The sequence below is a fragment of the Microcebus murinus genome, chromosome 5, assembly GCF_040939455.1.
Source record: "Microcebus murinus isolate Inina chromosome 5, M.murinus_Inina_mat1.0, whole genome shotgun sequence".
Lineage (NCBI taxonomy): Eukaryota > Metazoa > Chordata > Mammalia > Primates > Cheirogaleidae > Microcebus > Microcebus murinus.
The window spans coordinates 57,531,322-57,558,699 of NC_134108.1; the positions used below are offsets into that span (position 1 = coordinate 57,531,322).

The window sequence follows — 27,378 nt, forward strand, 5'->3', positions numbered from 1 at the left end:
TACTGAGTCATCATGTATTACAGTGGAGTGATATTTTACCAAAAATTTTTTTAAGACATACCGGGTCCTGAGTTGGAGTTGAAAATTTGCTGGCTTTGTTTATGGGTCATTTAACTTTCCTTTTTTTCTGTTTGAGTGAAAATGATTTTTTTCCCTGAGCAATTAAGTATTTTTAAGGCTCATATTTCACTACATGTTAAGTGTTACTAAGTGGAGATAATTATTATCCCTATAATATTTATGTTTTGAAAGAATTAGTTTATTTTGGAAAATGCTTAACCTAAGAGGAAACAACTCCTGCAGTAAGATTTAGCATTGGATAAATATGGTTTGTAATGAATACACTACTATTTATAATTTGGAGCAAGAACATAAATCATACTGATCTAAAAATTGTACTTTTTGTTTTGTTAGGTTTGAAAGAATCTGACAGTGAATTGGCAGGCCAGTGGGTCCATATTAGTGACACTTATGTGCAAGTGGTTCCAGAATCAAGAGCACTTAGTGCACAAGCTTACCTTCTTTTTTATGAAAGAGTATTATAATTATTAATGGTAATGATTATTTAGGTCACTTTTATTTGAATGCTGCAATGATAACCATAATATATAATGTGCCTTTGTAGTCTTCTTTCTTCTGTAAGAATATCATGTCCCTCAAATGCTCCTGAACTTTTTTTACCATTTTGGTGAACCCTTTTAAAGTAAATTAAATTTATTCAATGCTTTCAAATTTATATTCTTAAAATAAATGTAAAAACATTTTTCAAAATATTTGTCCTGGGTGACAGAAAAACCCCAGAATTTACTGTAGGAGAGGAAACCCTTTTATGATGTGGTCCATTATTAACAAACATTCAGAAACAACATTGTCTAAATCAAATCATTCCTTATGACAATGTTTCCTAAAATGTAATACCACCTTCCTGATCTCATATATATTCTGTGCCACTGTGTGCTTATTTTTTAACATTTTTAGCCTTAATTTTGTAACCTTAGCCTTGTTTTGAGCAATAATATTCCATGTTTCATGTGCTTGCTATTTTTTCTAATAAACATATAACTATTAAAGATTGTTCATCCATGTACTACTCCACTTAAAATCATCTCAGGGCTATCTAGTGGTATATATGTACTACTGTTTGGGAAACATTGCTATAACACATAATTATATTAAGTAATACCTAATATGGCATAGTGACCTTGTCATATTTTATATGATTCAGCTATTTAACACATTCACTACCATGTGAGTTATATTTAACTCACACTAGTTTTAAGCCCAGGGCCTCACAAAGCAAAACCTGGGCAAAACCCTGCAGTTGGTTCATGAAAATCTTATTTGTTGATGTTCTTACTATTATAATTAATATTTACAATTTAATTCTAAAAATGTGAATTCAGTGAATAGAAGGCAATAGCAAATTTTTCATTAAATTAGAATTATTTTGTTTTCAAGGTTTTTATTCTATTTTCATAATAAAATACCATGGCCCCAAGGAAAAAAAATTTTTTCTAGTGTGTGGTGTGTTAAAAAGGTATCACTGTAATTTCAGTAGTGTGGGTTTACACATAATATATTGATTATCTTGATTTGAAGTTTTGAGAACTGGAAATACATCAAGACATTTCATTAACATATCATTTGCAGCCTATTCATGGTAGAGTTAAGGATAATTTGCAACTAGTTAGCCAAGGTCAAATATAAATAGTTATAACATGTAGAATTGGCAATTAGGAGTCAATAATCTGTATGGGACCATAGGATACCTTTGATATATAAATTATCAAATTATATTTGTGTTAGAGGATTATATTAAGAAGAACATTTTTTACCTCCATATTTCAGTAAATATTAAACATGATTCGGGGGTTTTGAGATTATTTTTGTCTTCAAGCATCATTAATAAGTTCAGTGGATTTAGCTTTCAATGGGGCATAAAGCTGACATTTCCGAGTTTCTTTTTAAATAAATAATAGCAAAACTGATAGTTTTTCCCCTTTAGAATACAAATTATTAAGCTGTTAAAACTTGGCATGAAAAATATTACTATTACTTAGGCTTAAGTTTTTAAAAAATAGTAGCTACTTCAGTGTCATATTATTGAATCAAAACATAACTGCATGGTTCAAGCATCCTAATCATTAGTGGCAATGAATGATACTACAAGCAAGTGCTGGATAAGTGCCTAGTCCCAGTTCATTCTCCTCTTAGGAAGTAAAAATAATAGCAGCTGAAGATAATATGTGGAAATATTTAACCAAGACTGACTCTTTTTAACATGTTGTAAGTATACATAACATTATCAAGGTTGCCAGTGTTGCCTTCTGATATATTAAGGAATAGAATTGTGATTTCTGTTAAAGATGGTAATAGTATGCAAGATACAGAGCTTAAAAATGTCATTTTATAAATTGTTTGTAAGCTATTGAAATTTCAACAATAGTGTTTTTCTTGATTGTTTTAACAGTGAAATAATTGAGAAATATGTCCTTATAAATTAATATACAAAATCAGGTTTTGTCCTGTGAAAGGTAGTTTACAGTATTTTCTGTTTCATTATAATTCATTAACATTGAAGATTTCAGTACCAGAGCAGTGAATTTTTTGAAAAATATTAAATTTCTTTATTCAGGTCAGCCCTCTTGGTAATAGCAATTGCCATCCCATCCCCCCCAAATAAATGTATAATAATAAATATTAGATCAGCTCAGTTTTCTTTTAGAAAAGATACTATTAAGAGGTGTATACTTTTCATTGGATGGTCACGTGTTTCTTGTTTCGAAGATAGATATTTGGAAAGATACCTATACCTGATTATGCTGACTACTTTAACATCTTTTAAAATGGAAAGACCTATATAGAGTTTAGATATTATTCCAGAAGTTCCATGCAGATAAGATACTTTTGTTTTCATTTCCTTAGTGTTAAATGAGCTAATCCAGAAATCTGTTTTTTTATGGCCTAGAGTTGATAAACACTTTTTCCTTGTCTTCTGAAAGACAGGGAAATTTAATTTTCATATCTAAGAATTTCCTAAAGATAGCTTTTGTAATAGAGAAAGCATGTTAAATTATACACGGGTCTACATTTAAAGAAAAATATATGTTTTTTTGAGACAGGGTCTCACTTTATTGCCAAACCTAGAGTGCAGTGGCATCATCATAGCTCACTGCAACCTCAAACTCCCAGGCTCAGGCAATCCTACCTTGGCCTCCCAAGTAGCTATGACTACAGGCACACACCACCACACACCCAGCAAATTTTTCTATTTTTTTTTTTGTAGAGACTAGGTTGTTCTGTGTTGCTCAGGCTGGCCTTGAACTCCTGGCCTCAAGCTACCCTCCCACCTTGGTAAATTTGTTTTTATTTTGAATATTTCCAAAGCATATTTGCAGGGATATTAAATTGTGAGGCTACTGTAATAACAATAGTTTCCAGATTACCTCAGGAAACAGTACAAATAAATAAGAATGTTTACAGATCATCAAAACATTTGTGTTTGAACAAATGAATTTAAGTAAAAGAGAAGTTACACTGGCTTTGTTTAGAAATTAGTTTACAGGGTATGTCTTACCCCAGTTCTCCCTAATTTTTTCATATTTAAAATGATGATTATGTGCCAATTATGTGAATATTCTTGATATAATGAAATATATGTCCATACTTAAGATTTTGTCATTTAATGCTTTTAAAAATTGTGAGGACCACCTTTTTAGGTGGCCAAGGAGAGTGATAGTTGATATCAATTCAAAGAGTAGTGGACACCTGTTCTTATTTTAAGTGTATCAATAGGGCTGTTTTACTATATTTAGCTCTTAGCTCTGCATGTGTGATGATTTTAATCAGTGATTATGTAATAGCTAAACAAAATTTCCTGAAGATTAAGCTATGACATGTATCAACCTTTATCTAATTTTTCTAGTACAAAATAACATCCTGCCTACTTTTTAAAAATTCATATTAATAATTTATTTTTCTGCATGATACCTGATCAAATAAGCCTAAACCAAATATGTGCAATAAAATTGAGCCTTAGGTAGTATCTATTGCATTATTAAGAAAGAATATTTCTACATATTTAAAATGTTTTTGTTTGTACAGAAATCATCAGTTCAAATCTGTTTAAAATATGGTTATATTTTCAATTTTGAGTAATAAAAGTGATTCCTGTGTTTTATCTTCACTTTTTTTGCAGTTTTTAGAAAATAGCTATGTAACTTATTGAGCATTATTTTGTTACTGTATAAACATGCATTTAAATATTAAATTCTTATTTATCTTATGTTACATATTGGTCCTGGAGTTTTTGCAATGAACATTGACAGTGTTTTATCTGTATTTGTATATGTCTTAGTCCACTTGGGCTGCTATAACAAAAGAACACAAGCTGGGTGGCTTATTAACAATAAAAATTTATTCTTCACAGTTCTGGAGGTTGGGAAATTCAAGATCAAGGTGCTAGTAGATTCTGTGTCTGATAAGGGTCCATTTATGGTTCATACAGACAGTGTTTTCTTGCTGTGTGCTCACATGGGGAAAGGGGGCAATGGATCCATCACTCTGGGTCCTCTTTTATGAATGCAGTAATCCCCATGTATCAGGGCTCCATCCTCATGACCTAATCACTTCCCAAAGGCCCTACCTTCAAATACCTTCACATTAGGCATTTGTGAATGTTGTGGGGGCATAAATACTCAGTCCATAGCAGCTTGCTATATTCAAAATATCCTTCATATTTTAGAAACTTACTATTTCAGAATAAAATATCTTATTTTGGGCACTTTCACTCAGATTTCAGTATCTACCAAAGGTGAATCTTCATCATTTCAGATGTTTCTCAAAATATTTGAGTTATTTAATAGGATAATTAAGAAATATTTTATCTACCTGTTTGTACCTAACCTTTTTTAGGGTTATGAAGCTGTTTGAGATTATGATGAAAGTTATATACCATCTTTTGTTTAATCATTTAATTATTTATTGAACACCTGCTATGTGTACCCACTAGGGATACAACAGAGAACACAAGACAGAAATCTACATAAATGAGGAAGTAGACATTCTAATGTAAGGAGTAAGGAAAAGATCTGTCAAATGGTAATACAGAGAAAAATCAAGCAATATTGCCTACTGAGCCATATGGAAATTAAGGTCCAGAGGATGAAAGCTACCCTAGGAATAAGATGATATCATGATATTAGTCCTGATAGTCCCAAAGAGAAAGCTGAATGTTGGAAACAGTAGGGTTTCAATTCTGTGGCCATCTCTTCTGAAAATATAGAGGCTGGAAAGGGAAATATTGACATTTGTATGTTTCCAGGAAAATATGTCCCCAATTTTTATATGGTCTTAAATTTTAAGACTATCATTTTAAGACTGATTTTAATCTCAAAGGTTCATGGACCTTTGAGAAATGGCCTCCCCTGAGGCCATTTTCATACATATTTTAAATTGTACCCAAGCAGAAATATCCAAAATCTTTGCATTCCCAGATGTATTAGGATAGACTGGGTTATGCTACAGTAATAACCCCAAATCCTGATGGCTTAGCATAACAAAAATTATTTCATATTCTCTCAAAGTTCATTGTGAGTCTTGGCAATCTGCAAAGGGGACTGTTCTCCAACTGATGACTCTATAATCCAGGCTGAGTCAGTATTGTGGCTCTACCATTTCAACACCAGGCTTTCCCATTGTGGCAGGGAAATAGAGGAATAAAGGGTCTGTACCAGCAATTAAGTTCTTCATCTTCGATGTGTCACAATTTATTGAACAGAAGTAGTCATGTGATTGTGCCTAATTGCAAAGAAGAATGGATAGGAAAGAGTAAGTCTCCCATGGGCTCCAGAAGAAAAGAGAAAGGGATATATGTGAGTTTACTATCTCTATCACAGCCTACCCTTCTGGTCAGCAAATACTCCACTCACTCTTCTTTCTACACATGAAACACAGTGACTCCCTCTTCAAGGGATGCAGTCCAAAAGTCCTATCCAGGTAAAGTTTTATCCTCCAAGATCAGGCTCTCTGGAAGGGCTATATCAGATCTGAATGTTGTTCCTAGTGTCTTAGAGACCCTAGGAACCAACGATATGTTCTGTTTTCCATATATTTAATGTACAGTGGTAGAACAAATGGAACCATAACCACAATAAACATTCTGATTCAGAAAGGGAGAAAAGTATGGGAGAAACTGTCAGGGTCCCTTAGGCTGGGCATGGGGTATGTTTATGATTAGACTTCTCTAGGAAGAATTCCGTTGTTCATTGTTCACTGACCCCAGACTCCATCCTCTGGCAGAATCATTTTTTCTTTTTTAATTAACCCCCATGGCTACATCTGAATGGCTATTGGGGAATATGACACCCTTGGGAATCCCACTTTTTTGAGACCATTTTCTAGATGATTGAGGGTTGAAGTTTTTTTGTTTTTGTTGTTTTTAAAATTTGGGATAGTCACAAGTTCTTTTAGCCAAGGTTTATGGTTTCTTTTTCAGTATAACTCTTAAAAATTTAGTAGGCCGCTTATCTGTTTCCAGTCAGATTAATATGTCAATAACTACCAGAGTTTTTTGAGATACACAGTTTTTGGGATGGCTATATGTCTTTGCTTTCCTTGCCCTACACCTCTCTCCTGACTTTACTACAGATACATTATAAGCTTTGATAGAAGAGACATACTCTTAGCCACATTTTTAACCTGAGGCACTTTTTTCCCCAAGAGGAAAAACTTAAGGTTCCACATCCTTAATTAACCCACTGAAAAATTTTGCAGCATTAATTATCTTTGCTGCAAGACTGAGTTTTAATGATACGTTGTCACTTAAAAGTTTCCTCAAGTTTATCTCCTACTGCTTGGAGTTGAGAAACCCAATGCTGTGAGGCTCTACATTTTTCTGTCTCCTCTATTCCCTCATTTTGGCTTTCATAAGCTAAACATTTTTTCCTGAGTTCTACTCTTATGATACTTTGTCAAACGCATCCAATAGCACATACCACACATTAGCATCTGTTTTTTTTAACATCTTCCCCAGCTCAAAATTCATTATGTACATTATCTACCTCCCAGCTTGTCATGCATAATAGTAATATCAAATGCTTTACTGCTATATAATGTGAAGTGCCATGTTTCTAGCTTCCAAGATTAGTTTTGTCTGCCAACCTCTAAGCAAATGCTTTTATTTAGGTCATTAAATATGAAATGTCTGATTTTGAATCAAACATTTATTATATCTCAAACAAGAAGCAGTACAGTTAATCAAAGTATGTGCCTAAACTATTGACAGTTTTGCCTTCTTAACAGTAGCTTGCTTATGTCAGCAGTGAAAAAGCCTGGAAAGTGAGTGGCAGTGAATCGCAAAAGGCATTCTCCACAGCTTGTTGAGAATTGAATATTTTTCCTTGCAAGAAGTCATCAGTTGGTGCAAAGTCTGGTGAATACGGTAGATGACAGAGAGTTTCCAAGTCCAGTTGCTATAGTTTGAGCAGCATTGTTTTTTGTAACATGTGGTCTTGCAAGCAGATTGGCCTGTTTCTATTGACTAATCTTGGCTGCTTCATCACAAGCATCATCATTTCATCCAACTGGTTGCAGTAGACATCTGCTGTCATCATTTGACCAGCTTTCATGAAGTTGTAGTGAATAATACCAGTGTAGGACCACCAAACAGACACCATTAGCTGTTTTTTGTGATGAATATTTGGTTTGGGACTGCATTTCAGTACTTCATCTTTATCTAACCATTGTGCTGAACTCTTGCAATTGTCAAAACGAATCTATTTTTCATCACACATAACGATATGGTGTAGAAATGGTTTGCCTTTATGTCGTGACAGCAAGAAAGGCAAGCTTCTAGATGATTTCTCTTCTGACATTTAATTCATGTGGTACCCATCTATCCAGCTTCTTTACCTTTCTGATTTGTTTCAAATGGTCCAATATTGTTTGAATAGTAACATCAAACCTTGCTGCTAATTCTACACATCGGTTGAGATGGATTCGCTTCCACTACAGCTTTCAGCTCATTATTCACTTTGGTCTCAGGTCACCTACATGACTCTTTTTCAAGATTAAAATCACCAGAACTTCTCAAACTGTCAACGTACTTTGTGTTCATTAGCCACATCCTTCCCAAACTCTTTGTTGATATTTCAAGCTGTCTGCACTACATTAGTTCCATGATGGAACTCAAATTCAAAAATAACATGAATTTTTGTCTTATACGTGGTTTCATAAAATTTGCTCTTAAAAAAATTGTAAAGGCCAGGCGCAGTGGCTTACGCCTGTAATCCTAGCACTCTGGGAGGCCAAGGCGGGCAGATCGCTCAAGATCAGGATTTCAAAACCAGCCTGAGCAAGAGCGAGACCCCATCTCTACCATAAATAGAAAGAAATTAATTGGCCAACTAAAAATATATATTGAAAAATTAGCTGGGCATGGTGGCACATGCCTGTAGTCCCAGCTACTCGGGAGGCTGAGGCAGGAGGATCACTTGAGCCCAGGAGTTTGAGGTTGCTGTGAGCTAGGCTGATGCCAGGCCACTCTAGCCAGGGCAACAGAGTGAGACTTTGTATCAAAAATAAATAAATAAATAAAGATAATCACAAGCCAAAATGTGCTTTTGAAAGAATGAGGATGCACCTTCACAATTAAAAAAAACCAAAACCCACAAGTGTCGAAATGTCAGAGATATCAACTATCAAACTTAGTACTTAAGGAAATCAGACATTTCATACTCAGTAACCTTAATATTTTAGGTTCTTCATTTGAACAGCACCCAACTCCTGTTATCAGTATCTATATTTGTCTCAAAATAGGTTAGCCTCCTGCTGTATTAACAAGTGACTCCAGAATCTCAGTGGCTTATTTTGTGGTCATTACAAAGTCCTTTACAGATTTGGGGATCTTTCTTGCAACTGTTTCCCATAAAACAACTCGGTGATCCAGGCTGATAGAGGATTTCCAAACCTGTAGCTGCATTATCTAAAACATGCAGCCTGGTAACAGTGCACCAAGTCTTGTAAGTGTAGGCCCAGAAGTGATTTCATCACTTAACCTACAGTGCATTGGCCAGAACTTATTCATAAAGCCCTCCCTAGAAGGGACAAATCTTTCACCCTTTACGAAAGATTTCCATGGAGAGGATTATTTGTGAGTTGGTAACCAAATTTTTTTGAGGTCTTGCTTAGGCAAAGCTAAATAAAGTCCTCCCTAACTTTAAGGGGTGCTTAGAAATGCAGTCTTTTGTGTGCTATAAGTCTGTGGAAAGTCAGATATTAGTGAGTGGTAATATTTACCATCTCATACAAATGAATTAAGTACAGAAACAGTTTGGATCACAAAAGATTTGAGGTAACAACATGTAGTCATTGAACATACTAGGTTTACCTTGCTTTTCTCCAATCTGACCTAAATGGCCAATGCCTGTCTAGTATGGTCCATTGTTAAATAACTAAGGCAATTTTTGTCTTCCTCATACTTCATTATGCCAGATTCTCTCACTACTTTCTAAGAAATGCTTAAGTATCCATATTACTTAAGAATTAAAGAGTTTTGGCTGGGTATGGTATATAGCTCACACCTGTAATCCCAGCTACCCTGGAGGCTGAGGCACGAGGATCCCTTGAGCTCAGGAGTTCAAGGTTACAATGAGCTATGATTGTGCCACTGTATTCTAGCTTGCATGAGAGAGCAAGACTTCATCTCTTAAAAATAAAGAGTTGCAATTTTTAATTGCTTGTAGCATAGTAGCTTTAAATATTTATCCTCCATTATATTTATTGAGATAAAATATGTAACATTTGCCATTTTAACCATTTTTAGGTGTATAATTCAGTGGCATTAAGTACATTCACATTGTGCAAACCTCACTATTCATTTCTAGAACTCTTTCATCATCCCAAACTGAAACTCTGTACCCATTAAACCATAACTCCCCATTAAACCATTACTCCCCATTCTGTTTTTCTAAGAAAACAGAATATTTTTCTAATTAGAATGTTTCTCAGGGAAATAAACTCAAAAATCAGGCCCTATGCAAACAAACTTGGAAAATACATATCACAGAGCAAAATCAGAGATAACTACTAATAACATGTAATCTATGTCTTTATAGTTTTTGCTCCATAAAGTGATTTTTAATATCATATTAGACTGTTGAGTAGTCTTATTTGTGCTAAATGGAAATTTAGGGAAAGAGTCAAAGAAATAGAGCTTTCCTTTTGCCTCCAATAGTATCCTCATGAATTCACATTGTCACGGTCCTGTTCAGTCCATGGCTGGACTTTGAAGTGTTGCCCCAGTTCTTGGGCTCTAGGCTTGGAAGAATAACAAGCCTTGGCCCCCACTATGGAAAGAGATGACAAACACTCAGCAAGTGAAGAATTTATTGTAAGGAAAGTTTAAGGGTGCAAAGTGAAAGACGTTTCCTAAGGGGAAATGGGTCTGTCTGGAGCGGAGAAGACCCTAATTAATTCTAAAATTCCTCCTTTTATATGCTAGTAGTTTATGTTGATGTAAAGGCCAGTTATAATTACTTATGACTGTATGTCATGTGTTTTGGGGGTGTGAATTTTTCAGGTATGGACATAACATAAAGTTTATGTTCCAGTCATTCTTTTCTCCTATATGTCACCGTTTATGGTGTTTTTCTGTTTTCTGATTGGTGGTCAGTGTTCCACGGTCTAATCACCCCATTCTTTAAGACTGAAATAACTGTTTACCCTGGTTATTCTTCTATAACAATTTCCTCCTTACTGTTTTATATACCTGTTTCCTCCTTGTTTTTCTGCCCCTATCATTCCATTACCCCTTGTTTTTCCATCCCTAACAACATCATGGTGTGGTCAGGTGTAATTAATGAAGGTTCCTCCCAAAATTTTATTCTGAGTGCCATCTGGATTTGAGGAAAGGCAGATCTTTAGCTACTAAGGACTTTATCCTCACGCCAATCCAGGAGTATCTGGGTTTCTAGTGTTGAGGAAGACTGAATTTTATGCAAAAGGCATCTCTATTCTCACATCTATATTTTCTTTATCCACCTAGCTGTACTCTTACTATTTTGTTTCTAATGTAATTTACTATTTCCTTTACACAACAATTCCCAATGAAACAATTTAGATACTTAGTATAGTTTTCAGTTACCCAAAAGTTTCATGTTACTTTCTGGAGAGACACTTTCCAAGATTTAGTTAAGAAATACATACTGTATCTTTGGAACCTTTTCGTTTTCTTGAAACTTGTCGCTCCTAGCCTGGAAATTGGTACTTTTGATACTTGAACGCTGTTCATATTAAAACACATGAAATCAAAGTATTCTTTTCGGAGAGTGTAATTGCATACGTCCTTTCGGGAAGCCACAGTTGAAGGAAAGGAGTAGCTTGAGAGAAACTAGATCTCCGCGCCACTTTCCCCTAAAGGTCACAGGGAAAGAATGAAATACCGGGACTAGCTGGGCGAAGCGGATCTGAACAAATGTCCCCGAGAGGGGGCGCGATGTTTTGAGGTTAACAAAGAACGACCGCTGCGGGGTCAGCTAAGGTCTCGGCTTTCGCTACCGATCTAGACCGTACACCTTCACAAACGTACTGTTTCCTTGAGATGGAACCCTCGAAAGCGCCCCGTGCATCCCAGGCTGGAGTACTCCGATAAGATTCGGGCCAGGTTCTGGCCTGCCTGAAACGTTGCTCCTGGCGCACCCAGCAACTGGCCAGAGTTGGTTCAGTTTGACCCTAGGGCCCCTCCGTAGTCTAAAAGTTGCTTCGCGAACTCAGTCTCTTTTCTGAAGCAGCTAAAGGTTCCTACGGGAGAATGTACGTCCGTTTAAAGGAGGATCGCGTTGCTAAAGAAAAAAACTTGCGGGAGCCCTTTACGTAGAACACTTACGCTTTTGGCTTTCTGCACACTGTAAAGATTAAAAGGAATCGGGCATAGCATCGGCTACATTAAGAAGTAATGTGCAGGAATGTTCAGACAGTTGCCTGGCCTCGATGAGACTTGAGGTGGGTTTGCCCATAACAAAAATGGCCTCCACAAATACCAGCCCGGTATAGTCACGTGCTCACATACCAGGATGAGAAGTGGTATGGCTTCAGATGACGAACGGATGTTATTATTATTCACTTCCGGGTGAGACTAATCGGGCGCCATCTTGTCTTGTTCGTGAAGAAGTAGAAGCATCGAAAGGATTGGAGAGGTATTACAGGAACGGTGGGGACAAGGGTGTTCCGGAACCAGAGTGGGTAAGTGATGGAGAACATTCACACGTGGGCACTTCTCGGACCATTACAATCTTCTTGGTTTCTGAGGCGAGGGTGGCATAACTTAATCAGCCTGCGTACGCAGCTTGGCGCGACCGCTGGAACCTCATTCCCTTAAAGTAGCGGCGTCCGCCTGACTTCCTAAATCAAAGCGGTGCTTTTGCTGAAAAGGAAATGTCACTATTAAAGAGAGTGCTCACGACCCCTCATTCTAAGAGTTTTCTCTCTGATGAGAAGGGACTAATTGTTGGGCTTCTGACCGGCCGTTAAGGACTGCGCGTGCGCAGTGGGAACCCCCTTATGGGGAAGGGGTGTAAGAGGGCGGGGGAGGCGGGGGCTCCGGACCTGGAGCTTTTACCATGTGTGGCTCCGAATACGCAGGCGCGATTCCTTAGTTTGGATTTTTTTATGTGTTCTTGTCCAGTGACGAGCATTATGTGTTGAGCTTCACGAATGAAACAGGTAGTATCCAGTCTTTCGGTTGCTTTATGTGGTGGGTAGTATCGTCATCTGAACAAATTGGTCACTGGACAAATTTCGATTGTGGATTTAAGTTGCAAACATTCTAGTTTAAGCTCTCAGTTCCTCATTAATCTTCTTTGCTCCTCCGCCCCCAAATAAAACAAAATAAACTTGGATTTCTTATTTGAATGCAGCTAGGCAAAAACAAACCAGAACACTAAAGATTTGACTTGTAGAATTTTTTTGTAAAGTGTCAAAGGGCTATAGGGAAAGTGACAGTAAATCAATTCTTTAAATATGTATTTAAGAGCTTCTATATTTTTTAAAGTTATTAATAGACTATTTTTTAGAAACATTTTTATTTACATAAAAATTGAGCAGATAGTACCCATATACCACTCACAACACACAGCTTCTCTTATTACATATGTCAGTATGGTACATTTGTTACAATCAATTAGTCAGTATTGATAAATGATTATTAACTAAAGTTAATAATTTATTCCTGTTCCCTTAATTTTTAACATACAGTCCTTTTTCTGTTCCAGGAGCCCATTGAGGGTACCACATTACATTTAGTTGTGATGCCTTTGTAGGCTCCTCTTGGTTTTGACAGTTTCCTCAGGCATTCTTTAGTTTTGAAGACTATTATAGCTGAATTGTTTCTCCTCCAAAATTCATATCTTGAAGTCCTAACCTCAGTACCTCAGAATGTGACAGTATTTGGAGAAAGGGTCTTTAAAGAGGTAGAACGGTAAAACAAGATATTTGAGTGGATCCTAATTTCCATATAAGGAGATTAGGACACAGAGGGAAGACTACTGTAAAGACGTAAGAAGACAACCATCTGCAAGCCAAGGAGAGAGGTCTCAGAATGAAACTAACCCTGCTGAAACTTTGATCTTGGACTTCTAGCCCTTATTTATTTATTTTGAGACAGTCTCTGTTGCCCAGGCTAGAGTGCCATGGTGTCAGCCTAGCTCACAGCAACCTCAAACTCCTGGGCTCAGGCAATCCTACTGCCTGAAGCCTCCCAAGTGGCTAAGACTACAGGCATGTGCCACCATGCCCAGCTAATTTTTTATATTTATATTTTTAGTTGCTCAGCTAATTTCTATTATTTTAGTAGAGACAGTCTAGCTCTTGCTCAGGCTGGTCTCAAACTCCTGAGCTCAAATGACCCGACTTCCTCTGCCCTCCCAGAGTGCTAGGATTACAGTACTTTAGAACTGTGAGGAAATAAATTTCTGGTGTTTAAGCCACCCAGTCTATGGTACTTTGTTATGGCAGCCCTAGCAAACTAATACAATGATCTTGACATTTTTGACTACTGGTAAGGTAATATTGTAGGATGCCCTAGTATTGGAATTTGCCAGATGTTTTTCTCGTGATTGAAAAGGTATATGGATTTTAGAGATGAAGATCACAGAAGTGCCCTTTTCATTACCTGCTACTGAGGATATATACTATCAAGGTCACTTATGTTGATATTGACCTTGATCACCTGCCTGAGGCTGTGTTTGTTAGGTTCTCCTCTGTAAAGTTACTCCCCTCCTCTTTCATATGGTACTCTTTGGAGGGAAGTTACTTTCCTGAGGCCACACTTAAAGAGTGGAGAGTTGTGCTCCCCTTCTTTTAGGGTGGAGTATTTACATAATTTGTTTGGAATTCTCCCTAGGAAATTTGTCCCTTCTATCTCTTCGGAGCTTTCTGTCTGATGTGAGAAGCATTTCATCGTATGCATCAAAGGATAGATGTGTTTCTGTATTTCTTTGATTTTGCAATTAATGCTTAAGAATTTTAAAATACTACATTTTAATTCTCATTCATTTCCTTGTTACACAGTCTATGAGTGGCTTTTGCAAATATTAATGATTGTCATTTAAACAAGCTGCTTTAAGAACATCAAAGCATTGAAGTAATATAGAGCCATTTAAAAAAAGGATAAGATAGGGCCGGGCGTGGTGGCTCACGCCTGTAATCCTAGCACTTTGGGAGGCCGAGGCAGGCGGATTGCTCAAGGTCAGGAGTTCGAAACCAGCCTGAGCAAGACCCCGTCTCTACCAAAAATATAAATAAATTAATTGACCAACTAAAAATATATATACAAAAAATTAGCCGGGCATGGTGGCGCATGCCTGTAGTCCCAGCTACTCGGGAGGCTGAGGCAGTAGGATCGCTGAGCCCCGGAGATTGAGGTTGCTGTGAGCCAGGCTGACGCCAGGGCACTCACTCTAGCCTGGGCAACAAAGTGAGATTCTGTCTCAAAAAAAAAAAAAAAAAGGATAAGATAAATGATCATTTCTGGTTGTATTAGTTTTCTAGGGATATCCTAACAAATTACCACAAACTGGGTGATTTCAAGCAACACAAATTTATTCTTTCACAGTTGTGAAGGCTAAAAATCTGAAATCAAGATTTTGGCAGGCCATGCTACCATGCTATCTTACATTTTAGGAGAGGATCCTTCCTTGCCTCTAGCTGGCTTTTGGTGGGTGGTTCCTGTCAGTCCTTGGTGTTTCTTGTCTTGTAGACCCATCACTCATATCTCTGCCACTGTAGTCACATAGCATTCTCCCTCTGTCTGTATCTCTTCTCATCTTATAAGGACATTAGACATTTGATTAGATTCCACCCTAATCGGCGCATATATCCTCGTCTTATTTTGAATACATCTACAAAGACCCTGTTTCCAAACAAGAACACATTCACAAGTATCAGGAGTTAGGACTTCACTAATACAGTTCAATCCATGACACTGGGGATAGCTTAATTTTTTTTCTAGCAGTGTGTGGTAGTTTTGATAATCTGATATAAACCTTGGTTATTGATCTTTCTGTTCTTCCCAAATCCCAGTTGTTTTCCAAGAAAATAACAGTTAACTTGACACTGTAAAGGGAAATATAGGAAATATAGTCTTGCATCCTGGCTCATCAGTAATCAAATTTCTCCAAACTTGAAAAGTTGAACGTAGCAGTCTTTAAAATTAAGTCTAAAGGAAGAATGAATAATGTGGAGTCAATTTTTGATGTTACAAAATCACAGCAGTATTAAAATGTCATATTCATGATTTAATGTTAAAGTATTTACTTGATGACATATTTCAGTGAATGAATAAAACATTTAACCACTTAGTATGAACAAAGCACTATGGAGAATTCAAATTATTATGTTTTTTTCTGCCCTCAAGAAGATTCTTGTTTGAGCTAAGACAAAAAACATGAGAATTCAGTACAGACTCTAAGAAGAACTGTACATCATCTTTAACTTATTATGGAAGCTTTCAGACAATGCAGAAATAGAGAGTAGCAAATGCCTGCCTATCTTTAACAGTTTACCAACATTTTCCAAACCATTATTAAACCAATATGTAAATGGCATTTTTATTGGTACAAATTTATGTTATTTTATTGAGCCATAGTGAAATTTTAAAATATATATCTTTTTATTATGGTGTGGTGCGCCTTTGTATTCCTTCTGTTTTTCACATATTGCATTTTTTAAGTTTGTAAGCAGTAAAGATTTTATGGTGAAGAGGAAGGAAGAAAGAGTAGGGCTTCTAAATCCTTACCATCAGATCACTTATAATCTTGCTCTTTGATTTTAAAAAACAGCTAATGAAACTCCTTATTAAGCATTGTGCTAGGTGCTAAAACAAATATAAAAGTTTATATTAAATATTTGAATAATCTTAGTTTTATACCAAGTCTTCCCTAAAATGTTTCTTTTCTACAAAATTTAGCATGACTCCAAAATTAGTTCTCCTGACCAGAGGTATGTTTTGTGGATTCCATTATAGAAATGTACTCTAAATCATGTAAGAAAATGAAATAGAGATTAGGTGATTTGTCCAGTGTCTCACAGTTAGATGATTTTTATTACTTATACAAGTCATTATAGACTGTGCTCATCAGGTTCCTTTGATTCTTTTTTCTTTTAAAGTCTACATATTTCTAAAACTGTACACTCAAGGTAAAATAATTCAAAGAATACAGAAAGATGAGGGAGAAGGGGGGCATGGGCAATATATGTAACCTTAACACATGTACCCCTATAATACACTAAAATAAAAAAATTAAAAGAAAAGAATACGGAAAGAGATAAAGTAAATCGAAGTTCCCTGATTCCTGTTTCTAATTCCTAGAGCTTACCAATTTTAAAAGGATTTTGTGGGGCGAGCAGGCGAGGTGGCTCATGCCTGTTATCCTTGCACTCTGGGAGGCCAAGGCGGGCGGATCTTTGATAGTCAGGAGTTCGAAACCAGCCTGAGCAAGAGCGAGACCCCCATCTCTAACAAAAATAATAAGAAGTTAATTGGACAGCTAAAGGTATATAGAAAAAATTAGCCTGGCATGGTGGTGCATGCTTGTAGTCCCAGCTACTGGGGAGGCTGAGGCAGGATTGCTTGAGCCCAGGAGTTTGAGGTTGCCTTAGGAATTTTTCTATTTATAATTGCATTCTTAAAAAGAAAAAGCCTCCAGTGGCATCATTTTTTATGATGTTTCATGTAATTCTTTTCACGTACTAACAGTTTGTATATCAATACATGTCAGCCTATAAAAATCTACTTTATTTGTTTTAATGGTAGAATAGGGATCCACTATACAGTTCACTCTAATTTAACTTACTTGCCTTTCATTAAATGTCACTGAGAGCAGATGTTTACTGTAAGAAAATATGCTGCAGATATTTGAGTTATGACATGAGTATGCTCATTTATGGTTTAAGTCCCTGCAGGGGAATTGCTGGATCAGAAGGATATGCATTTATAATTTTGATAATCAGATACTGTAATGCTAAATTGTTTTCAAAGAGACTAACTTTGGTATTACATCTACACTCTCACCCAAGAATCATCCTCGGTAGCCAAATCAAGCTTCTCCACTCCAGATTTAATGAAAGCACTTTATTAAATAGTCCCTAACTTCTTTCTTAACTTGACTTTACTATCACCTCCTTTACTTTTTTTTTAATTCTGCTCTGCTTCTCAGTTTTGCATCTCTTTCTGTATTTTTCTCAGCCTGGGTGTATCAAACACTGTACTACCTGAATAGTAGCTTCCATTAAAATTTTGGGGAAGAAAGCTTTGGAAAACATAGCAAAAGTACAAGTTTTTGTTTAAACATAACAGAAAAATTACTACAAGTAATACAACTCAAGCTCTTGAAAATATGCAAGTAAAAAACTCTTTGTGCATGAGGAAATTTGGAAGGGAACTTCAACCTATGATATTATGAGAAGTAGGAACAGCAAGACAAACTGAGACTAAAGAATTCTTTCAAAGATAAAAAGAAATCTATATAAGTCTTAGATTGCTTCTGGAGAAGAAAATAGAGTTGAACAGAAGTGGATTGGCTTTTTTTCTTTTTGACTCTCTAATACCGTGTTTCCCTGAAAATAAGACAGGGTCTTATATTTATTTTTCCTCAAGAAGACACCCTAGGGCTTATTTTCAGGGGATGTGTTATTTTCCCCTCAGCTTGTAGCACACACAGGATGGCCAGGAACTGACAGGAGAGCCAACCTTGTTGGTGAGGCTGCCGGCACCTTTCAGGTTACCTCTGGGATAGTAACTGTCACGATGGAGCAGATGAGAAGGGCTGCTCATCTTCTTTACCGCTCCACGACGAAATGTATGGGTTGTGCAAATACGCTGCATAGCCACACTCATCACTGTGTCTTATTTTGGGGGTAGGGTTTATATTGCGCAAATGCTTAGAAATCCTGCTAGGGCTTATTTTATGGGTAGGTCTTATTTTTGGGGAAACACGGTAGTTGTAAATTTGAAGAGTGCTGCCAAAAGTGATACTGAGAAACTTCTGATAATGCTGTTAACCACCACAAATTGAAGCGTCTTGTGCTGAGTTTTCATGTGTCTCTCATTTAATTCTTAATAGTACTTCTATGAGGTGTATACACTTATTATTTCTTCCATTTTACAGATTGGAAAACCAAGATTATAGAGTAATTTACCCAAGTTCACACAGCTAGTAAATGAATTATAGGTAGGCATCGTGAACCAGAGTTTGTGCTCTGAAGTCTAGGTGACAGGTGATGAAAAGGAGAGCTGAAAAAGTTTTCCATGGCAGCCAGTAAACATAAATTTAAAAAAGAAATTTTAATTAGAGTGATTTCTGGAAAAGTAAATTAATGTATTAGAAATGATGGTAGGGAGTCATTATACACCATTGTCATCATTAATGTAGTTTTAGTAAGTGCTTGTCATCTATTTTTGACTTCAGTTGGCACTGTATGCAGCTGGTGATAAGGTCTATATTAGTTTACAACTTAGAACAGAAAAATTTATGCATTATAAGCTGTTAAAGCTTTGTAAAACGCAATAAGCTGTGCTTACTCTAGCTTTTTTTCTAGTTCTTATGTAGGTCAGTGGCTTCCTTATCATTAACCTTTAAAAGTAAACAGGAGCTAGAGACCACTCATTTATGCATTTGGTGTTTGTTTAGTGTTTGCTATGTGCAGCATACGGTCCTGTACCTTATAGAAGATAAAAAAAGATGAATAAATTTGTCTTTAACTGTAAAAAACTGTTGATCTAATGAAAAGAAATGGAAACCAATTCAGGGACAAACTCTTCTTCCCTTACTGGTGCTAATTTCTAAACCTAGAATTCCATAGAAGAATTTGAATTAATGAATTTTATTGCGTTATTTGTACCATTTAATACCAGTTGGATGAGATCTTCTTTTCAAATGTTTGTTGTTCCTTTTTTTCCTCCATTCTTGTTTACATTGGTTTGAATTGTGAATGCGTTATTCAAATAAATAAAAGGTTTTGAAAGGAAAAAAGATGTTAAAAAGCTTTGCCTCTTCATTTCTGATATATCTTTTTCTTTGACTTTATAATGATAAAATAATTCCCCATTGTAAAGTTAATGGAAGGAAAAATGACAGTGTAATTTGAAGATGATTGCACTTTTCATGTTGCATCTCTAGAATTTATTTTTATTCTAATAAATCATGATAATCTATGAACAAATGAATATACTCTTTTTTTTTTCTAGGGCATAAATAATATTGCTGCTATGCTTCCGAGCTATAGTCTGAATCAACCTAAATTTTAAGCAGAAAGTGAACCTCTGAGGTCAGTTAAAGTAGCAGTTGGTATTTCTTGTTGGTGTTTCCTGTTCATTCATTTATTTTTAATTAAAAAGTTGTAAGTGAAGTTACTTTTCAAGGGCTCTGATGACTCACTTAGCTTTAAAGGACTTTAAAGGTGTGATTGGGAAACAGTAGAGAAAAAAAGATGAGAGAGAAAGAAATGCTGAAGAGAGGTTAGAAAAAGAGCTATGTTTGGCTTGGAACAGAGATACCCAGTGCAGTTGCGGGCCTCAGGTGTGTTGCTATTTGGTGGTGCCTGTTTTGACATACCGTAATAATTCCATTGTAATGGACTGCATTCATATAACTAGAGGATGAGTACTTTGACTCATAAGTAAATCAAGGTAACAGAAATGCACCTTCCCTAATTCAGTGTTCTTCAATTGATCAGGATCTGCCACTGATAGAACTATACCTGTATAACATTCTGAGAATGCTGCAAAGACTGGACTTGGAAACTCTTGAAAGTCTGAATTGTATTAGCCAAGTGTGCTGTTAGAGTTAATGTCTCTACTTCCTTGTTAATCTGGCTTTCCTACTTTTTGTGATCCTGCAGTACTAAAGCTTGGTTTTATCTTGTTTTAGGATAGTGGAAAGGGTCAGTCTAGTTAGGATTCATTTAGTAAACATTTATTGAATGCCTGTTATGTGCTAAGTCCTGGGATACAAAAATAAAGAAGAAACATGCCCTGCTTACCATTAGTTCTTGAACAGGGTTATATATCATTGTTAAAGTACAAAGATATTATACTTGTAGAAATTTTAAACCTTTTATTAGGAAATTTCTCAAATTAGCTTACAGAAAAGTAAGTTAGATTTAATAGTTACTAACCTAGTGTACCCTCTCCCCTTCTTCTCCATGCCATTTACATGTTAAGAAACCAAGTCTTGGAGACTAATATACCTTTGGATTTGTTTCTTCTGCTTTATCTCATTCGTTTATCCCCTGTAATTCTTTTACACTAGCAGTAAGATCCCAAAGCTCAGTTGATTCAGTTAAACATTTTTGGTGTGAATATTCTTAGTGATTCTGGGGACATATAATAATCTGTGGGGGTGATATTTTGGCAGCCTTGGAGTTTCTGATTTCTCATCAACTTTTCTTCTAAGGTTTCCTGAATCAATTATTTTATTAGGTTTGACAATGTGACAGTTTTCCAATTCTACTCTGTATTCTGCTGTAACTATTTATAAGGAAGAATTTTTCTTTGTTAGCACAGTTCTTTAGTTACTGTTTGAAATAAGTCTTGGTTGGGAAGAAATTAAGTCATTTTTTTTCTCATAATCTTCAAAATAATTAGATATTCATAAATTTATATTGTTAAAAATTAGATTTTTTTTGCCTTTTTTGAGCTATATTGATTAGAGCTATACTTGCCACCAAATTCTGACACCAGCATTAACATAAAATTTTCTGCTTTTGCTTGTCAACCTAAAAATTCTAGTTGCCTCTAGCAACCTATTGACCAGAATTTTAGACCTCTGATGACATAAATGTATCATCATATAATAATTTCTAATGTGTGAGTTTTTAAAATTAAAGAGCTGTCTCCCTAATTTTTAAACTATGTTTAATTTATTTAAGATAAAAAATCACATATACTTTAAAAGAAAGGATGTGGGATCAAGGAGGACAGCCCTGGCAACAATGGCCCTTGAACCAACAACAGTGGATGCAGTCATTCCAGCACCAACAGGATCCAAGTAAGAAAACAAATTGAATTTGGAAAGGGGTGGGAGATAGGGGCTAGATATATGAAGATTGGTAGGATATAGGTGATGAGGTTAAGGGAGATGAAATTAGAATCAGTTTATTGGATCATTTTATGGTCAGAATGTAATCTTTTCTCAGAAATAGCCTTTGCAATAGCAGGAAATGGATTTCCCTATTGCAGACTTCCTCAGAGGGTAGAAAGCTTTTCGAAGATTTTACATTTTTTAAACTGATTTAGTCCTTGTTTTTCTAAAGAAAGAGAAATCTAAAATGTGTTGCCTAAGTAGAACATACTTCTGTTGTTAAGTCTGAATCTAACAATTCTATCTAGATCATATTCAACTGTATGATATGGTGTATAATTTAAAATGTCTGTCCACTATGGAATATTTCATACACATACACAAATGTAGAAAGAAGAGTATAGGCAGTCCCCATTTATTACTTAGCTTTAACAGTTATTCATAGTGGCCACTTTTGTTTCATCCATATGACCCTTTATATTGCTCTGCCCCCCACTGGGTTAATCTGATACAATTTCTTTTTTTCTTTCTTTCTTTTTTTTTTTTTATAGCCACACAGTATTCTGTTACAGGACTGTACTATAATTTAATAAACTCACTTTTGAATGTTTGTTTATAGCTTTTCACTTTTTGAAACAATTAGCATAATCTTGTGTATGTGTCATTATTCACTTGTCTAATTATTTTCTTAGGAAAAGAGCTAGGTTTGTTAGGTCATAGTTCCACATTTGAAAAATTTTAGACATTGCCAAGTTTAACCCTTTATGGATTATGCTAATTTTATGTTTCAACCTTAAAAATGCCTAATCTTCACTAAACTGAGAGGTGAAAAAATGTGTCCCATTCTACTTTCTTTACTTTATTAATAAATATTAGATCTTAAAATGTTAAGTATAGATATTTGGGAAGGAAAAAGGGACAGTCTTCAAGGTAGTAGGGACAGTGAATTTTGAGTAAACACTGGTTAAAAAGTTGTTAAGGAGATGTGTTTTGCTAAAGAAGGGAGCCTTAGTTAGAGAAGGGCAACTATGAGGAGGAACAGGAATAGATAGCTACACTTATCTAAAGTCTATAGGCTTGAATGTAAGCTTGCAAAGATGAATAAGACATGTTGAAAGAAGAAATAAGATTGAGTTTGATGATTTTTATGGTCTAAGAAAAGAGGTGATAACTTAAAAACTCAGTAAACTAAGATGCAGGGAATAAATTTCTTATGAGTTAATAACATTAGAAACATGTTAAGAGTGGGGTCCTTTTCCGAAAGTAAGTGGTTTATATTGTATTCTAGCCTGAAAATGGGTTATTTTCTAAGCATCCTTTCAGCCATAACATGCTGAAAGATTTTAAATCTCTTCTAAGAAATAATAGAGGCACTATTCTTTTAGCTTCAACACTCTGAATGCTAAATTCTGTGTTAATTTATGTTAGGCCAGATTGACTGGGCCGCGTTGGCACAAGCTTGGATTGCCCAAAGAGAAGCTTCAGGACAGCAAAGCATGGTAGAACAACCACCAGGAATGATGCCAAATGGACAGGATATGTCTACAATAGAATCTGGTCCAAACAATCATGGGAATTTTCAAGGGGATTCAAACTTTAACAGAATGTGGCAACCAGGTTTGTTATTTATGTTTTCCAAATTTTAAGACGTTTTAAAACTAAAATGAGGAATAATACTACATTTTAAAATTTGCTTAGTTTTATGACTTCTTGAAATTAATGCTCCTTAAAGAATAGCTAGTTTCAATTTTATTTCACCTTGACATTTTTTGGTTAAAATTATTCTGTACTCAGTCTGCTAGCATTGTGGCACTCAGTTTGATTCTTTTCTTGGTTCTTCATTCCTAGGCTGACAGGGGCTGGGAACACTCTGGAAACCTCACTTGGCATCTAGGGAAGAGAGCATTCTTTGTCTCTCTGTTGCAACCTCTGGCCTTTTCAGAAGCAGCACTGGCAGAGTAAAATATGTCTAGCCTCTAATTAAAGAAAAATTGTGTCACTCTGTGACAAATTAGTCTGTGAAATATACTCTGCCCCTACCATTCACCCACCTTTTTCTTCCCTTTTTTGTTCCTTTGTTTTTTGTTTTTTTTTTCTTCACTGGTTTAGATTCCTTGATGCTAATTCAGTTTTCCATGGCTTGTGTTATTGTTTTTAATAGTTACTTCATACTATTTATGGAGGAATCAATCACACATTTGGGTATGCTGATGGTGAAGTCATATCCTCCTTTCCCTGTTAATACTTACTGTTTCTCACTATAAAAATGGAAAACTTAGGAATTAATCCCGTGGCAGCACTTTTAAAAAGAGAAATAATTCTAATCTTTGATACTTTGAGGTGGTTCATTTCTAGCTTTCTTGAAAGCCAAATTTCCCTAAGTTTGAAAATGTTTTGGTTCTCAAGTTGAAATTCATAAATGACTCACCCTGGCATCCCCACTTCCTAATTTTAATCTACCGGCTTTCTTTGTGACCCTGGGCAAGTGATTTACCTCTGTGTGCCTCAGTTTCCCTTCCTGAAATTGGCAAAAATAATACCTGATTTCTCCCTACCTCACAGGGATGTTGTGAGGATAAATGTGTTGATGGAAGAAAGACTATATAAAGAAAGATATATAAAAACTATATAAAGAAAGGTATATAAAATCTCAAGGTATTATTTTTGTGGCATTGTACTAAACAAAAATAGAAAAATTCAACAAAAAAAATTGCTTTGGATTTTGTTACATTCATTAAAAATAATTTTGAGCATTTGGTTTCCATTTGTTTAGGGTATGAATTAGAGTGGAATTAGCTCATTTGAATTATTTATAAGACAGTTTAGTTCATTGTTTATTTTCAAGATATGCAAAAGGAATTTGACCAAGAAGTCATATTTTTATCTGTTTCTTTACTGAAAAATCTAGCTTTCTTGAGATCTTAAAATTTTGTGTTTATTTTGTTATAACCCCCTGTTGAATGTTTTTATGCCTGAATCCTAAATAGAATGGGGAATGCATCAGCAACCCCCACACCCCCCTCCAGATCAGCCATGGATGCCACCAACACCAGGCCCAATGGACATTGTTCCTCCTTCTGAAGACAGCAACAGTCAGGACAGTGGGGAATTTGCCCCTGACAACAGGCATATATTTAACCAGAACAATCACAACTTTGGTGGACCACCCGATAATTTTGCAGTGGGGCCAGTGAACCAGTTTGACTATCAGGTGAAAGATATTTTGTTGCTTTAATATTGTAGATGTGCACGTAATCCATTCTTTGGAAGTGTCTCATCAAGAATACCTAAGATATGTGTTTCACTTTTCATACTTGACAGATAAGCGCATACTACTATGTCTCAGAAAAGTTACCAATTTTTGAGTATTAAAATCATAAGATTTTTTGTTTTCTCATTTTTTTATTTGATTAAGAAAATGGTATAAAGGATCGTTTGGGGAAAATTTGGATAAAATAAAAAAATGTATAAGTGGAATAGCTATATGATGTTTTGTTTTCTAATTTATAATTTTAAAATGATATACTTAAATATTAAATAAAAGTTAGAAAAATACACAGTAGTTGAATATATTATTTATTAATAATAGATTATGGCTAAGACATTAATAAACACATGAACATTTTCCTAAGTGTAATTTCTTCTGCTATGTAGAGTTATGACTGTTTTTCTAGTGTTGTCATTTTTTTTTTCCATTCTGACATGACAATGTTAATTGGAATTGTACGTAATTTCCTTTGTAGCATCCAATTCATTTTTAGGGACATAGAACTCTATGGGAAATAGTGTCGTTATGTGGGGATTTATTTTCTTTATCCCCTTTGCCAGGGTCTACCCTTAAATTATAGCGCTAGGTGTTATTTTAAAATAACTGATTGCAATTGCTACCTTACAACTGTGCTATCATAATTTAAAATTTGGAAAAAACCCATACATTATTTTACTGATTCTCAGGTGGATTTGATAATGGACATATAATATCCACCTTAAGACAGTAATCCTCTCATTAATACATATTCAGATACTTGTATACTCATACTTGGTATACAGATATGAAAGTTTTCATTTTGTTTTTGAAGAATTGTAGCGTCAGGGAACTTCTACTTACTCCCCTTCTGCTTAGTAGATCCCATGCTAACAAGACAAAGAGCTCTAATGGCAACTGGCCTAGAAAAGGCTCTGAAAATAGCAAAATTGCAAAAAATATTTAATGTAATAATTATATCTTTGCTTATAAATAAATATGTCTTGCAAGATTATAGGAACAATTTAAGTTTACTATAAGTAGGAAGTTGAAATTGACAAAAAATTTTCCTGGATTTTCTGGTTAAAGAAAAATTAATATTTATTTGATGGTGGTAAAATCAGTTTATAAATGGATTCAGAATACAATATCATATATATCCTATACTTCTTGAAAATAGCTTATCATCTGGCTATTAGAAAGCTCCTTGCATTGACATAAGCAAAATATCTTTCTTAAGAAAAGTAAGCCTAGGTTCTTGGGGCTACAGAAGTATCGGTGGATATTAGAACCGTGGAATTCTTGGATTTGCTGCACACATGGATTTCTACTGTCCCAGTTCATAACACACGTGTGTCCCAGAGAGTATATTGTATTAATGTAAAGAAAAATAAACTGCAATACTCTTTCAGCATGGGGCTGCTTTTGGTCCACCGCAAGGTGGATTTCATCCTCCTTATTGGCAACCAGGACCTCCAGGACCTCCAGCACCTCCCCAGAATCGAAGAGAAAGGCCATCATCATTCAGGGATCGGCAGCGTTCACCTATTGCACTTCCTGTGAAGCAGGAGCCTCCACAAATTGGTAGCTATTTAACTAAGTTTAGTGAACCACAATTGACATGACTTGTTTATCATATAAAAATGGTATCTTGTTTTCTTATTTTTAATTTTAATTTTTTTAATTTTTAAATTTTTTGTAGAGACAGGTTCTCACTATGTTGCTTAGACTGGTCTGGAACTCCTGGCTTCAAGCGATCCTCCTACTTCATTCAGCTTCCCAAAATGCTGGGATTACAGGCAGCTACCACGCCTACCCAATGTCTTATTTTCTTAAATTGTTGTAGTACTTCCAATGTGTTAGGAATTGATACTTTAAAACCCTGTTATTTTATAGCCACAGACCTTAAAATTAAAAAAATACTGGTCTGAGATATAAAGTTCGAATAATTTTCTTTAAATCTTTATCTTAAACTCCAGATTTTGTGATGAAATATAAGTTTATAATGGCCACAGCATCTTATTTTTTTCAATATTGACATGTCAGTTCATTATACAGTTATATGAGCCCTTCCCCTTTTTTAAATCCCTAACTGTTCTCTGTCTACTCTCATTTCATCTGGTATATGCTGCTAGATTTTCCTTTGATTATTTCACTTTCCCTAAGTATTTTGGTAGAAAATTCTAATTTTTAAATATTAGGTCATTAAATATGAAATGTCCAATTTCAGATCGAAAGTATAGTTTATTATATCTCAAACAAGAAGCAGTACAATTAATCAAAGTATACGCCTAAACTGTTGACATAGTTTTGCCCACTTAATGGTAGCTTGTTTATGCCAGAAGAGAAGAAGCCCAGAGAGTGAGTGGCGATGAAATCGAGAAAGGCATTTTCCACAGGTTGTTGAGAATTGAATATTTTTACTTGCAGGAAGTGGTCCAAAGCCTGGAAGAAGTGGTAGTCAGTTGGTCCAAGGTCTGGTGAATATGGTGGATGACAGAAAGTTTCCAAGTCCAGCTGCTATAGTTTGAGCAACGTCGTTTGTACAATGTGTCGTTT

General features: G+C 35.5%; 2 protein-coding genes and 1 non-coding gene across 6 annotated transcripts in view; all 3 read left to right on the forward strand.

Annotated features, from left to right (window-relative positions):
- USP45 (ubiquitin specific peptidase 45) overlaps nt 1-19,821 on the forward strand; it is a 224,715-nt gene extending 204,894 nt beyond the window's left edge. For both annotated transcript variants that reach the window (XM_012738824.2, XM_076003101.1), the window contains 2 exons: nt 415-12,240; nt 19,742-19,821. In XM_012738824.2, coding sequence (XP_012594278.2) covers nt 415-545 — 131 coding nt within the window. In that variant the 3' untranslated portion in view covers nt 546-12,240; nt 19,742-19,821. The remainder of the gene's footprint in view (nt 1-414; nt 12,241-19,741) is intronic.
- Nucleotides 9,080-9,197, forward strand: LOC142871187 (U5 spliceosomal RNA). The gene has a single exon (XR_012919451.1). It is a non-coding gene; the product is annotated as a U5 spliceosomal RNA (small nuclear RNA).
- PNISR (PNN interacting serine and arginine rich protein) overlaps nt 12,138-27,378 on the forward strand; it is a 28,433-nt gene continuing 13,192 nt past the window's right edge. Inside the window, exons 1-5 of one of the 3 annotated variants that reach the window (XM_012738830.3) lie at nt 12,138-12,240; nt 21,424-21,542; nt 23,004-23,192; nt 24,563-24,786; nt 26,232-26,403. In XM_012738830.3, the coding sequence (XP_012594284.1) occupies nt 21,455-21,542; nt 23,004-23,192; nt 24,563-24,786; nt 26,232-26,403 (673 nt within the window). In that variant the 5' untranslated portion in view covers nt 12,138-12,240; nt 21,424-21,454. The other 2 variants (XM_012738829.3, XM_020287061.2) reach the window with 2 other exon arrangements.